The 13150-nt window shown below is 34.1% G+C and overlaps 1 protein-coding gene across 1 annotated transcript; it reads left to right on the forward strand.

Annotated features, from left to right (window-relative positions):
- Positions 1 to 8107: 8107 nt before the first annotated feature.
- Positions 8108 to 9598, forward strand: LOC109191225 (protein FANTASTIC FOUR 3-like). Its single transcript, XM_019341811.1, has one exon. The coding sequence runs from the start codon at positions 8337 to 8339 to the stop codon at positions 9174 to 9176; it is 840 nt and encodes a 279-aa protein (XP_019197356.1). The 5' UTR covers positions 8108 to 8336; the 3' UTR covers positions 9177 to 9598.
- Positions 9599 to 13150: the final 3552 nt, after the last annotated feature.

Consider the following 13150-nt stretch of genomic DNA (forward strand, 5'->3'; position numbering starts at 1 on the left):
GCCCCTCTCTCTCTCTCTCTCTCTATATATATATATATATATATATATATATATATATATATATATATATATATATATATATATATATATATATATATATATATAAAATCTGGGGACGTTAACCAACTTGGTTGGCATGAGTGGCCGTGCACTCTTGTCCCTTAAGAGAGGTCGAGAGTTTGAACCTCCTCTCGTATGGAAAAACCAATATAGCCAACACTTTGTTCCTTAATTAAGCCAGTCCGGTGTGAACTGAGATTAATCTGAGTATGGTACAGTCTTAAAGATGCCTCTTATAGTAGGGTCTGCTCAGGACACATCATTGCGATCTTAAAAAAAATAATAATAAAAAAAAAAACACTGTGGGCGTTAGCCAGGCTAGTGGTAGTGTCATATGCATGTGAGAATTTGATGAGTTGGTTCAGAAAGTATTTTAGCGTCAAAGTTTTTACATGCGCTCTCCTTCACCCTCACATGCTGTTACTGTAAATCCATCCCAAAAAGGTGAATGCATGATGCCATGCCACCTACCCGTACCCTACGCTGAAATTAAACTCCTACTCTCACATGGAGCAGTTGCACATTATATATATAGGATTATAGATGTCTTGGAAGGCTGAGTCCAGTATTCTACTAACGAAATGTGTAGCTAATTCTCATTTAAGAGTGATTTTTATATGAACCAGATTATATATATACGTTGATGTGGATTATTCCCAACCGTATTACCAGATAATTATGTCTGAAACCGGGCCTTCCCGAGTCATTACCTAGCTCTTCCGACCGCGTGTCAAGTCTACCGAACTCATTTTGTATGTCTGGATCGGTGTTCACTCAGGTAACGGTGCCTGACCATATTGACTTCTCCCGACCATATTAGGTCGGGACCGACGACCCGACCTTTTCCACTTGGAACTCTAAAGCTGTGCCGCAATAGTTAAGTGTGCACCGCTCGAAAGAGTTATGCATCTTGTAGCACGTGGAGGGGCCTGCGTGGCCACAAGCCTTGCCCTGTGCATGGGTTCCACGTGCTACACATGCCGAGAGGTCAGCATGTGTCTCATCTCCCTTCCGCTATAAATACCGCATTTATTGTTGAGAGAGGGGACTTTTAACACTAACTACACACTTACCTTTAGCTCGGGAGTCTCCGACCCACTGTCACCACGTACTCAGACTTAAGGACTTAAACCAACATGCTGACCAAAAAAGGACCGAAACTGAAACTGGTCACTGTACCTTACTAATTAGCTAGCTAGTAGGACTTTTCGTATTTACTACGTCATACACACACACACACACGCGATGATGTTATATTACTAAAGATTGAAGGGAGCAGCTCCAACCAAGTTGGTCAGCCTATTGACTTGGTCTAGGTATACTACAAGGTTACAAGTCAAACTCCCAACTAGAGTAATAACCTACTTTCTTGATTTGAGTTTGTTAGCTATAAACAACCTATGTTAGTTTATCTCCTTGTGGTCTTTTGTTGGCTAGAGTAACAAGACGGAGTATATACAAAACAAAAAATAAAATGGGACTTGATAATTGACTTGGTAACTACAAGGTCTTAAGTTGGACTTGTGTTCCTTTGTCGGTTGAGTCACAAGATAAGGCGAGCTTTATGCGATATGTATTTTTAAGTAACGATTGCATTTTATTTTTTTTTGTAAATTAAATATTGAAGAACAAGTTAATGTGAGGGTACCGTTAATTTCTGCTTTGTGTAAAGACAAAACATTATGCTTAGGCGGCCCTAAGAGAGTAATAGCGGCGGATATACGTATGATGTCTCTCTACAATGTCTAGGAATCAGATTTCTTTTATTTGAAGAAAAGCAATCAATCAGGATTGTTAATCATGCCGTTTCTTTATTTCATTAAAAACAAAAGGAGGAACAGAAACCTTATGTGTCGAAACTTTGATATATGCATATTTTGAAAAAGATTATGAGTTCATTTTTGTATATTATCTCGATTAAATTTGTTGTACATAATTTTTTAGTGTATTTTATTTTTTAATTTACGAATTATTGTTAAGAACGGAATTTATCTGGTGTATATTTTTAAGTAATGATGGTAATAGGAAATGATTTAATTTTGACAAAGAGGGAATTAAACGATTAGCTAATGTAAAATGCATGTTTAGGTTAATAATTATAATAAGTTCATGCATCTAGAGGCCTACTAATAACATCCATAAACATTTTTATTATGCCTATAAGCTACCCGACATGAATGGGTAATTACTGGTTTTACACGATTAATATGTTTCTTTCTGTGTTTTTGCCTTCAAATAATGTATATTTCATTGTCTTTTTGCATGTTGAATTCCAATTGCCATACAATATATATTATAGGGTCCGTTGGAAAAACTAGAAAATTGGAGAATAAAAAATTATATATATATATATAAATAGAAAACATTTTTAATAATATAGTTTTTCATTTTAAAAACTGAAAACTATTTTTCAATTTTCAAAAAATTGGATAACTTTTTTTTTTTTTTTTTTTTTTTTTTGGTTTTAATGGTAAACATAATCTTTTTTTTTTTTTGAATGCTACTAGCTCTATTACATTGTAGTATCTGTTAATATACTTTCTCAACCTACTGAAACACAAAGAGCCAATAACGCCTCCACTGAGGCTCAAACTCACAACCTTCCAAATGGAAGTCCAACCCGGATACCATTAGACCACATAGTCCTGGAAAACATAATCTTTATTCACAGTGTAATTATAATTATCTAAAAAAAATTAATCATTTATAAATGTAACTAAAATTTTAATAATGATATTTATTAATTATAAAAATTAAGTTGTGATTGTGTTGTATAAGAAGTGAGTCAAAGTACTTCAGGAGTTCCTGTACTAAATTTTATTAATTTAGTATCTTGATCTTTAATTTTGTTCACTATATATATATTTTTGAAATTGTTCAATACAATTTAGTTTATGTACTTTTTAAAAAATGGTGTAATAAAGGATAACAATTAACACCATTAAAATTGACCATTAAGTTTGATGATGTGGCATTGGCGTCACCACCGCCATGCCAACATAATATGATATGTCATGCGAACTCATAATTTATTGAAAATATTATAATTTATATCCCTCATAAATATGTCAATTATCAATGTTACCCCTTAATTATTAATGGTGTAAATGTGATTGTCCGCTATTTTCCCTGTTCAAAGATCACATTTTTTTCATTCATTTTTCTTTCTTTGTTTGTTCTTCTTCCGCCGACAATAATGTTTCCCCTTCTTCCTATTAGGAGATGTGCAATATATATATATATATATATATATATATATATATATATATATATATATATATATATATATATATATATATATATATATATATATATATATATATCATGTTTTGAAAATTGAAGGGTAACATTTACACCATTAATAATTTAAGAGTGACATTGATAATTGACATATTTATGAGAGATATATATTATAATTTTTTCCAAAATCATATAATACAGGGATTTAGGCTAGACTTATTCTTGCAATTTTTAAAGATGACATGGATTTTTAAAAAAAAAAAGTTTAAAAACATTTAGGCCTTTAGGGTGCCAGCTCGGCTCGAAAGCTTTCACTTGTTGAAAGCTTTCAACCTATTCTGCAGACTTTTGTCATTTATTATTATTACTAATTTTTTAAATGATGTAATGTTGAATGATTATATTTAAATAAATATTTTAAAGTATATCAATGCAATATTATATAGAAAATGTTTATACATAGATAAATAAATATTAAATTTGTTTATTTAAATCAGTAATTTAAAGTACATAAATTTAAGATAATATATGAGAGATTGATTATAATTGTTACTAAAATAAATATTTATAACTTTGTAATAACGCTAGTCTAAATATTTAGTCTAAAAGTGATAGTCTAAAAAAATATTACTTTTTGTTTAAATTTCTCTAATTCTTCTTAATTCTCTTTTGAGTAGCATTGTCATTGTTTTCATCTTCCGTACATGTCTTCTCTTTTTTATTTTTTTATTGGTAGTGTGTCATTTGCAATTAGGTTACTGGTGACAGCATAGAGAGATTTATCATGTAATGAGATTATGCTGTAGGAAGCTTTAAATTGGCCTTGCTATGTATATGGCTGAGATTTTAGTTGTAATATGATCTCTTTAACTTACAAACACCTATTGATATTTAATAGTGATAGTTTTTTTTCCTACATGTTTCATGTGCTGTGAGATGTGTGTCGGAGGTTATCATGTGAAAATATTGAACAAAATATTAATATTTATTATATTTGTATACAATACTTAGTAAATAAATATATATAACATGTTTTGTATTATAACTTTGATATTTAATTACAAGATAATGTAAAAAAAAAAAAAAAAAAAGACAATGGACAATGTAATGAGTATAATAAATTAATAAATTTGAAGGTAAGGAATCTTTGAAGGGTAGAAAATAAAGATAATATAACTAATAAAATTATATTTCTTTTAAATTTTTTTATAATGAATAAATTTTTTAAATAAAGCATTATAGAAATCTAATTTTAAATTAATTAAATGCATATGTATTATTTTTTATTGTAGCTACTAATTTATTTAATTTAATAAGAGTAATAAAGTGTCGTACATACTTTTCATCAACAATAATGAATCAGTGATTTTTTTTTAAAATTTCCATTCCTTGTTGAAACAAATTGTTTTGAGAGTTTGTCAATAGGACAATTGCTACAATTGCTGTCAATAGAGGATGATAATAAATAATTCAAAATATATGGTTACAATAGATATTGTTATAATGATATATTAAAAAATTAACTTACAAATTTGTTTAGAAGTTTTCATGCATTGATAAAATTATGATGTGTAAACTTGTTTAATTGAAGTTAGTAGGACGTTAACATTGTCAATTATTTGGAAAATGGTCCTACCGTTTTAGAGTCCATGTGTAATTGTATTTATGATCAACAACTTTGTAATTAGGCCGCGTAGGTCTGACAATGATGTAAGAACAATTTTGTTCGATAAAAAAATAATAGTATAATATTTGTAAAGTAATGTACAACTATACAATTATAAAAATATATAAAAAATATTAATACCATAATGACCTAAATCATTCCAATAATGCAAAGCATAATTGAAATATTAAGTTTTGTTCTAAATAATCAAAAGAAGATTACTTAAACGTAAAAAAAAAAAAAAAAAAAAAAAAAAAAAAAAAAAAAAAAAAAAACTTAACCTAAATTTTTTTTTTTTAAATAATAATAAAATTCAAGAAAATCAAATGATTTTTAAAGTTATTGATTTATAATCTTTGATGCTAAACTTTGAATGCTATGTATTCAGTCGGAAATTATTTGACCAAAGTTTATGTTAAATTTTATATTCTATATATGTTTAATACATTTTAACATATTCATAATATATGTTTAACAATTATGCCAACTGTAATTGGGATGGGGTTCGAACCTAAGACCTTTCTTATATAAATGAATGAGTATGTTAAGAATAATAAATAGTTAACGGAACGGAATTTAGGGTTATTTAAGAGAAGAAAATAATATAATAGAAGGTTAATAAGAAAAATCATTAAAAATACTAAAATCAAAATAATATGAACTATTCATTTTAAGAAACAACTACTACCGACATTTTTTTTATTCCAGTTAAGGGCCTAACATTATTGGCTCTTATTAAATTTATTATAGACGTAGATTATTATTATTATTATTATTATTATTATTATTATTATTATTATTATTATTATTATTATTGTTGTTGTTGTTGTTGTTGTTATTGTTGTTGTTGTTATTATTATTATTACTCTGATATATTATAATGTTATTTGAAATTGAGCTCACTTTTGAAAGTGAGAGCATCGTAAGGTTTGCAGAGAAAATAATAATAAAAAAATATATATAAATTTAGTGATGTGGAGGCGTTATTGGTTCTTTGTGTTTCAGTAGGTTGAGAAAGTATATGAACAGATACTACAATGTAATAGAGCCAGTAACTTTCAAAAAAAAAAATTTAGTGATGTGGAAGTAGAGTCTATTTTTGGAAGTGAAAGATATTGCAGGAATTAAAATAACTTTAGGGCATCTCGAACAAGGGAATTTTACACAAGAATTTAAAAAAAAAAAAGGTATGTGGAGGAGAGAGGAGAGATAGGATTGTGGTAGTCATGTTAATTTGGGGATTTTGTGAGATTTTGAGGAATTTTGTAGAGATTTTGTCAGTTTATTATTTTGTTTTTTATTTTTTCTTTTCTTTTTTTCATTTTCACTCATTTCTCTTTCTTAATCACATCTTCAAAATTACAATTCCTACTAGATCTTTTATTTCCCTGAAATTGTAGTAACTCCTCAAAAATTACACCAAGATTTTCACTAGTGAGGATGCCATGAGTAAGTAATTTTAACGAAAAGTATGAGTTGCATAGAGAAATGATGAACATCCTCTGTTTTTGCATAATCTTTTGGCACTCTTTTTGATGATAAAAAAGAGAATGGCCCTATAAAGCAGAATCACACAAAATACATTTCATTTCAAGAAATGCCCCAAACCAACCAATCATATTTAGCTATTCTCATAACCCAACCAATAACAAAGATAAGGGGCAAAACAGATAAATAACTTTCACAAAGGTTTTAATTATATTATATTATTATTATTATTATTATTATTATTGAAAAATGACATTTCATCTCTCAATTATTTAGTTATAGTGAGTTCAATCCCTTATTATTGATGTCTCGAATTTTGGTCTTAAATTGATATTAGAAGTTGTACTTTTAGTCTTTTAAACGAGTAATCTACAACATAATTAGGGGAAGAAAACGACATGAATTGTTATTAGAAGTGTGCTTAGCCTAAAAAAAACTCTAAATTGTAAAATTTTCATGCTACTTATTTGATATTTGGAGACCAAGATGCAAAAGAACTATTGCGATATCTACTTAAGGACAAAATGCGAAAATCCCAACATTGAGGATTGATCAACTACACACACACTAGAGATCATATGCTGTTATTCTCCTAGGTTAAAAATAGGGTTGAATCTCAAGTCCATCCAATGGTCATTGAAACATCTCAACCGTTGATTAGAAATTTTAAGTAGCGATTGATTTTGTTTGAATTCGTGCACTGAGGGGTAAAAAAGTACCCAAAAAAACTCCATAGCAGAACTACGTAATCGTCTTCATAAGCCATCTTCTCCATTGTAGCCTATTGTCTTTGCATCTTCAAACGATCTCTGATCACTCACATGCTGGAAAAAGGTTAATATATGCACCTTAAGGTGCAACATGAAGTTTCAATGTTATGCACATTACGGGTTATAAGTGTGCTCCTAAAGGGAAACTATTATGCACATTAATTTCCAACTTTATACCCCTAAAGGTGCAAATAGATGCAACCAAAGTTCTAAAGTTTTACACCTTATAGTTAAATGTACACCTTATGGTGAAAATTTATGCACCTTAAGGTGCAAATTTGCCACATAGAGTTTCAAAGCTACGCAAACGTCTTCATAAGTCATCTTCTCCATTGTTGCCCGTTGTCTTTGCATCTTAAAACCATCTCCGATCATTCACAGGCGAGAAGAAGGTTAATATATGCACCTTCAGGTGCAAATTTATGAACCTGAAGTTTAGATGATGCACCAGGTTGTGCAAGTTGTGAAAACTCTCCCAACCAATGTGAGTATATATACATATTTATTGGAAAATAATATCACACTTATGTTGTAAGTCAAGTAAATAGTGTAACTGAATCTCCAAAACTCTAATGAAGTCTCATAACCCAATAATGAACACTAAATTAAACAATCAAAACAGTACATATAAATTCTAATGTTATCTATTTGTACTTATTATTCCAGGATATATACGAAATAAATTAAATCTCACTTTTACATAATACTTTGCAAATCACAAAACAGATGTAAAACCAGTTTTTCTTATATCAAATGAAACAAGTGGGGAAAACATTGTGTGGTATGAAGCAAATTCCACCGAAGGTGAAAGGTAGTCGAAGCCTACCCTACTTTTTCAAGGACAATCTTTCCCTATAAATACAATACTTCCCCATTCACATCTCCTTCATGTCTTCCACCCCAATTTCTTCATATCCTTTTTTTCCCAATGTTATTGTCTCTTTCAACCTCCTCAAACCATAATCTTCATTTAATCAGCTTTACAAATATATAAATATAAATAATTAAATAATTAACATATTTTTCTGCTAAACTTTTAAGGTTGTCACATTTCAACTTAGAATAACATCTAAGGTTGCTCTGTTCTTCCGATCCCAGTCTGACACTGAAAGATGAGCAAAACATCGAGTGTCTGTGTGGGGTTGCCGTCGTGCCTGGAGCCGCGCATTCTCGTGCACAAAATGGAGTCGACGAAACCGCCGGAGGAAATTTCTGCAGAGACCAAAGAATTAATCAATGGCGATTTGGGTAGTGGGTGGAGCTTTATACAGGCGCTGGGGTCGCCGGAGAGGAATCAGACGGCGGGGAAGGAGGCGGAGGAGGAGGTGTACGTTCACCCGATGGTGAAGCGCTCCGCTTCCACTCTGAGCACGAAGAGCTTGGAGATGTGTACGGAGAGCTTGGGGAGCGAAACCGGCAGCGACATTAGCGAGAGCGTTGAAGAATTCTCGTCTCTGTTACCGGAAAAAGAGAATTCCCCGGCGGCTGCGGCGGCGGCGGCGACCGAGAAGTGCTACAGGTATCGGGAGGCGTTTTGTTCTTCTTCTTCTTCTTCTTCTAAGAAATCGAATCGGACCGGGGTGTTCCCGCCGCCGCTGACGTCAATCAGCGGCGGCGACGGGGTCCAGGTCAGGCCCCGCCGTGAAGGCGGCCGGTTAGTCATCACCGCCGTCGCCGTTACCCTCTGCAGCTCCTTCTTCCAGGCCGAAAGATCCGACGGCCGCCTCAGGCTTTCGTTAAGAAAAACAGAGAATGAGGTTCTTGAAACCGAGGAAGAATCAGAGCATGAGATTTCCGACGACGACGACGGCAGCGATAGAGAAGGAGAAGATCATAACGCCGGCGCCGGCGCCGATGAGGTTGTTCCGATAACAATCCCGGCCAGCCGGTGCAAGGAAAGTGAGAACAGGAACAAAGAGATTCAAACCTGGTATTGTGTCGCCATTTCCTAAAATCTTCCTTTCGGAGGATCCGACGGTAATTCGATCCCGTATTTAGCGCTATTATGTTTTTTTTTTTTTTTTTTAATAATTATTTTCTAAATGGCAGTTATTATGGTTATTGGTTATGAACCCTATCCACTATTCCCAATATTATATTCTATGTATAAAATATCCAATTCACTGTTAAACCTAACTAGCTAATATATATAGTCAGTATTAATTTGTACTGTTAATTGGTCTTCGATCTTCAATTCATTGCAGAGAATGGCCATGGTGGTCCAATGTCGTCCTATGTTTGGTCCTTTTTTCTTTAATCATTAAGGCTGTACTATAAAACCATGTTTCGATTGGTTATATATGTTAGTTCCAACAGATACGACGATGATGATTCAATTATGTCTTGCAATTTTACATGCTCAAACTCATGTCAATCCGTATCGTTTGTACGGGATTTTTACTCTTAAACCTAATACCCGTCTATTCGGAATAACTGTATTGTACTTGGTGCATAAGACATTTGTATTAAATGAATATTACACCTATGTATAAGACATTAAATTGATCTATACCTTAAAATGTTTGTGACATTCTATAATAACAATAACGGATGGCTCTTAATTAGGAGCAAGCCCGACCAAATTAGCTAGATAATTGGTTTGATAATCATAATGTTTCAAGTTTGACTCTCCACAACTTAAGTTCTGGTTTACTTTAATCTTTTGTTGGTTAAGATTACAATGTGAGTTTCATTCAGGAGTGATTTAGAGTACACCTTTGAATAGCGATTACGAATTTATTTTTTTAATGACTCTAATGTTCATCGGTTGCTGCAAGTGGGCTGTTGTACGACAACCTTGTACGTATGCCCGGTAACTATCAGCTTACAAGGGCCTCTTTCCCAACTTCCAATCACCATACACTTATATGGCCAGTGGATTAAAGTTCCCATCGAATCAAGCCAAGATTCTGTGTGCATATACCATTGTTGGCCCACTCTGCTTCTCGAGTCTCGAGGATTAGATAAAGGCAATCACAATAGTAGTTTTTGAGGCTATACTTATGTGGAGGAGAGAGTAAATTTGATCTTTACTGAAGGACCTTGGTTTTTGTTGTGAATCCTACCAAGAAAGAAAAAAAAAAAAAAAAAAAAAGAGTAAATTTGGCTTGCGCCCGTCCAACCGGGCGTGTAAACCTCTACTTTTTTAAATTTTGTTTTTTCAAATTTTGATTTTGGGGATTTTGTTTTTTTTTGTTTTTTTGTTTTTTTTTGTTTTTTTGTTTTTTTTTTTGTTTTTTTGTTTTTTTTTTCCCTTCCCTTCCATTCAATCTTTAGGCAATCACAATAGTAATTTTTGAGACAATACTTATGTGGAGGAGAGAGTAAATTTGGTCTTTACTGAAGGACCTTGGTTTTTGTCATGGATCCTACCAAGAAAGAAAAAAAAAAAAAAAAGGTAAAGTTGCCTAGCTCGCGCCCGTCCAACTGGGTGTGTAAACCTTTACTTTTTTAAATTTTGTTTTTTCAAATTTTGATTTTGGGGATTTTGTTTTGTTTTGTTTTTTCCCTTCCTTTCCATTCCATCTTTTCTTTCCTAGTCACACCTGCAACAATTCATAAAAAACTACAATTATTAGAGATGCTCTCACTCAACTCATAAAAACCACAACTATTGGAGATGCTCTAACTCTTTTGATAACGTTGTTATATATATATATATATATATATAAGGGTTCAGGTGCGGGTATAACTTCCGGTGCGGTTGTGCAGTTGACGCACCTTAAGTATTAAAATGACGCACCTTAAGTACCCAAACAAAGTACCTTAAGAACACAAACCAAGTACCTTAAGCACACAACAATGCACCTTAAGAACACAAACCACGCACCTAAGGTTTTAAAATGGCTCACCTTAAGTTTCACACAACTGACACACCTTAAGCATACAAATCACGCACATTAAGAATGAAAACAACGCACCTTAAGAAGGAAAACCACGCAACTTAAGTTTCAACAACTACTCACATTAAGCACAAAATTCACGCATCTTAAGCACAAAAACAACGCACCTTAAGAAGGAAAACCACACACTAAGTTTCACAACTACTCACATTAAGCACACAAAACCGCTCACCTTAAGCACAAAACTCACGCACCTTAAGAAGAAAAATCACGCACCTTAAGCACAAAAACCACGCACCTTAAATTTGACCTAGATGTAAAAATTACCAAATTGCCTCCGCATTTATTTTAAAAATTTGGTAATCCTGGACATTGATTTAAGCAAGATCAATGGCTCAGATTTAACTACACAACCGCATGAGATAAGTTTAAATGAGACATAAGTTAAACAGAGTTGGCATGCAATCTATTGATCTTCTTTTACAACGATATTTAATTTTTTTTTTTGAACGCAAAAAGAAACTTTCATTACTGATCAGAATAAATGCGCAATACAATCAGGTGGGACACCCGTCCACACTCCTGAGACAGCCGTAGAAACGGTCGCCCGAGCAAGCTCATGAGCCACACGATTCGCTGACCTCCTGATATGGGATACAGTAATATTCCCGATATCCCTAGCAATCGACTTACATTGCTTCACAATTAACCCAACATAAGAAAAATCAGAAAAACTAGAATTGAAAGCAGTACAAAATTTAAACAATCCGATTCCAAGCTAATATTGCTGTAGCCTTGCGTCTTAATCCAAGACAAGGCCTCCTTGACTCCTAAAATCTCTGCCATGAATGGATCATCCTCGCCATCCAAACGTCCACACCTCGCCGCAACAAAAGCTCCTGCATGATCACGTAACACAGCACCAAAACCGGCACCACTTCTAGAGACAGACGCATCGACATTGCATTTAAGTACATCTCTCGGCGGTGGGATCCACTCGATAGGGGTAGAACCGGTTCCATTCGAATGGTGTCTACCCGAATAAGCCTCTTTCCAATCCAATTGCAAACGGCCAAGATGATTACATGCCCACACAGTAGAAGGATATTTATTTCGCCACACAACATCATTACGGGCAACCCAAACGATCCAGAAAATGGCAGCTAGCTTGACCACATCATCGCCGTCCGGCAAACTGAACCAATCCGCCAGGAAACATGGCAACTCACGTCCTTGGCGCACATCCGCATGTCCCCAAAGGCTTTGTGCAAACCTGCAATCACAGAACAAGTGCTCAGTTGTCTCCGCATGATTTCCACAAATCGGACAGCCTCCGCCGACCCAAACCCTTCTGGAGTGTAGATTTTCACGTACTGGCAAAATTTCTCGCGCGCAACGCCATAACAAATTCTTCACCTTCGGGGGTATTGGTAACGCCCAAAGTTTTGTCCATGCCTGAAAATAACCTGCGCTCCTATTCCACACTGCATTCTGTATGAGCAAATGGTAGCCCTGCTTGACTGTATAACAACCTCGAATGTCACCTACCCATCTCCAACAATCATAGTACTGGACATTCACAGGAGTGGCCAAAATTTTTTGCACATCTTCAGGGAGAAAAATGTCACGGATGAGATCCTCGTCCCACCGACCGTGTTCATCCATCAGCCCACGTACCGTCGCTGCCTGGAGATGCTCCGCACACGGGGTGGCTAACCGGACATTGGAAGTAGCAGCAATCCAATTCCAGCCCCAAATTGTCGTATCGTTCCCATCCCCAATGCGTCTAGCGAGCCCCAGCTTTAACACTTCTCGACCGGCTAGGATACTCCGCCAGATGTAGCTCGGATTCCCTCCCAATTGCGCTTCCATGAAATCTGTCCTGGGATAATACTTGGCTTTCATAATTTGGCCAACCAAAGAATTCGGGTGGATCAACAGAAGCCACCCTTGTTTAGCCAAAAGGGCGATATTAAAATCATGTAATTTTTTAAAACCAAGCCCACCCTTTGCCTTTGACATACACATACGATCCCAACAAAGCCAATGAATCCCTCGACTGCCTCCCCCCCCCCCACCACCCC

The sequence above is a fragment of the Ipomoea nil genome, unplaced genomic scaffold (assembly GCF_001879475.1).
Source record: "Ipomoea nil cultivar Tokyo-kokei standard unplaced genomic scaffold, Asagao_1.1 scaffold1619, whole genome shotgun sequence".
Classification (NCBI taxonomy): Eukaryota; Viridiplantae; Streptophyta; class Magnoliopsida; order Solanales; family Convolvulaceae; genus Ipomoea; species Ipomoea nil.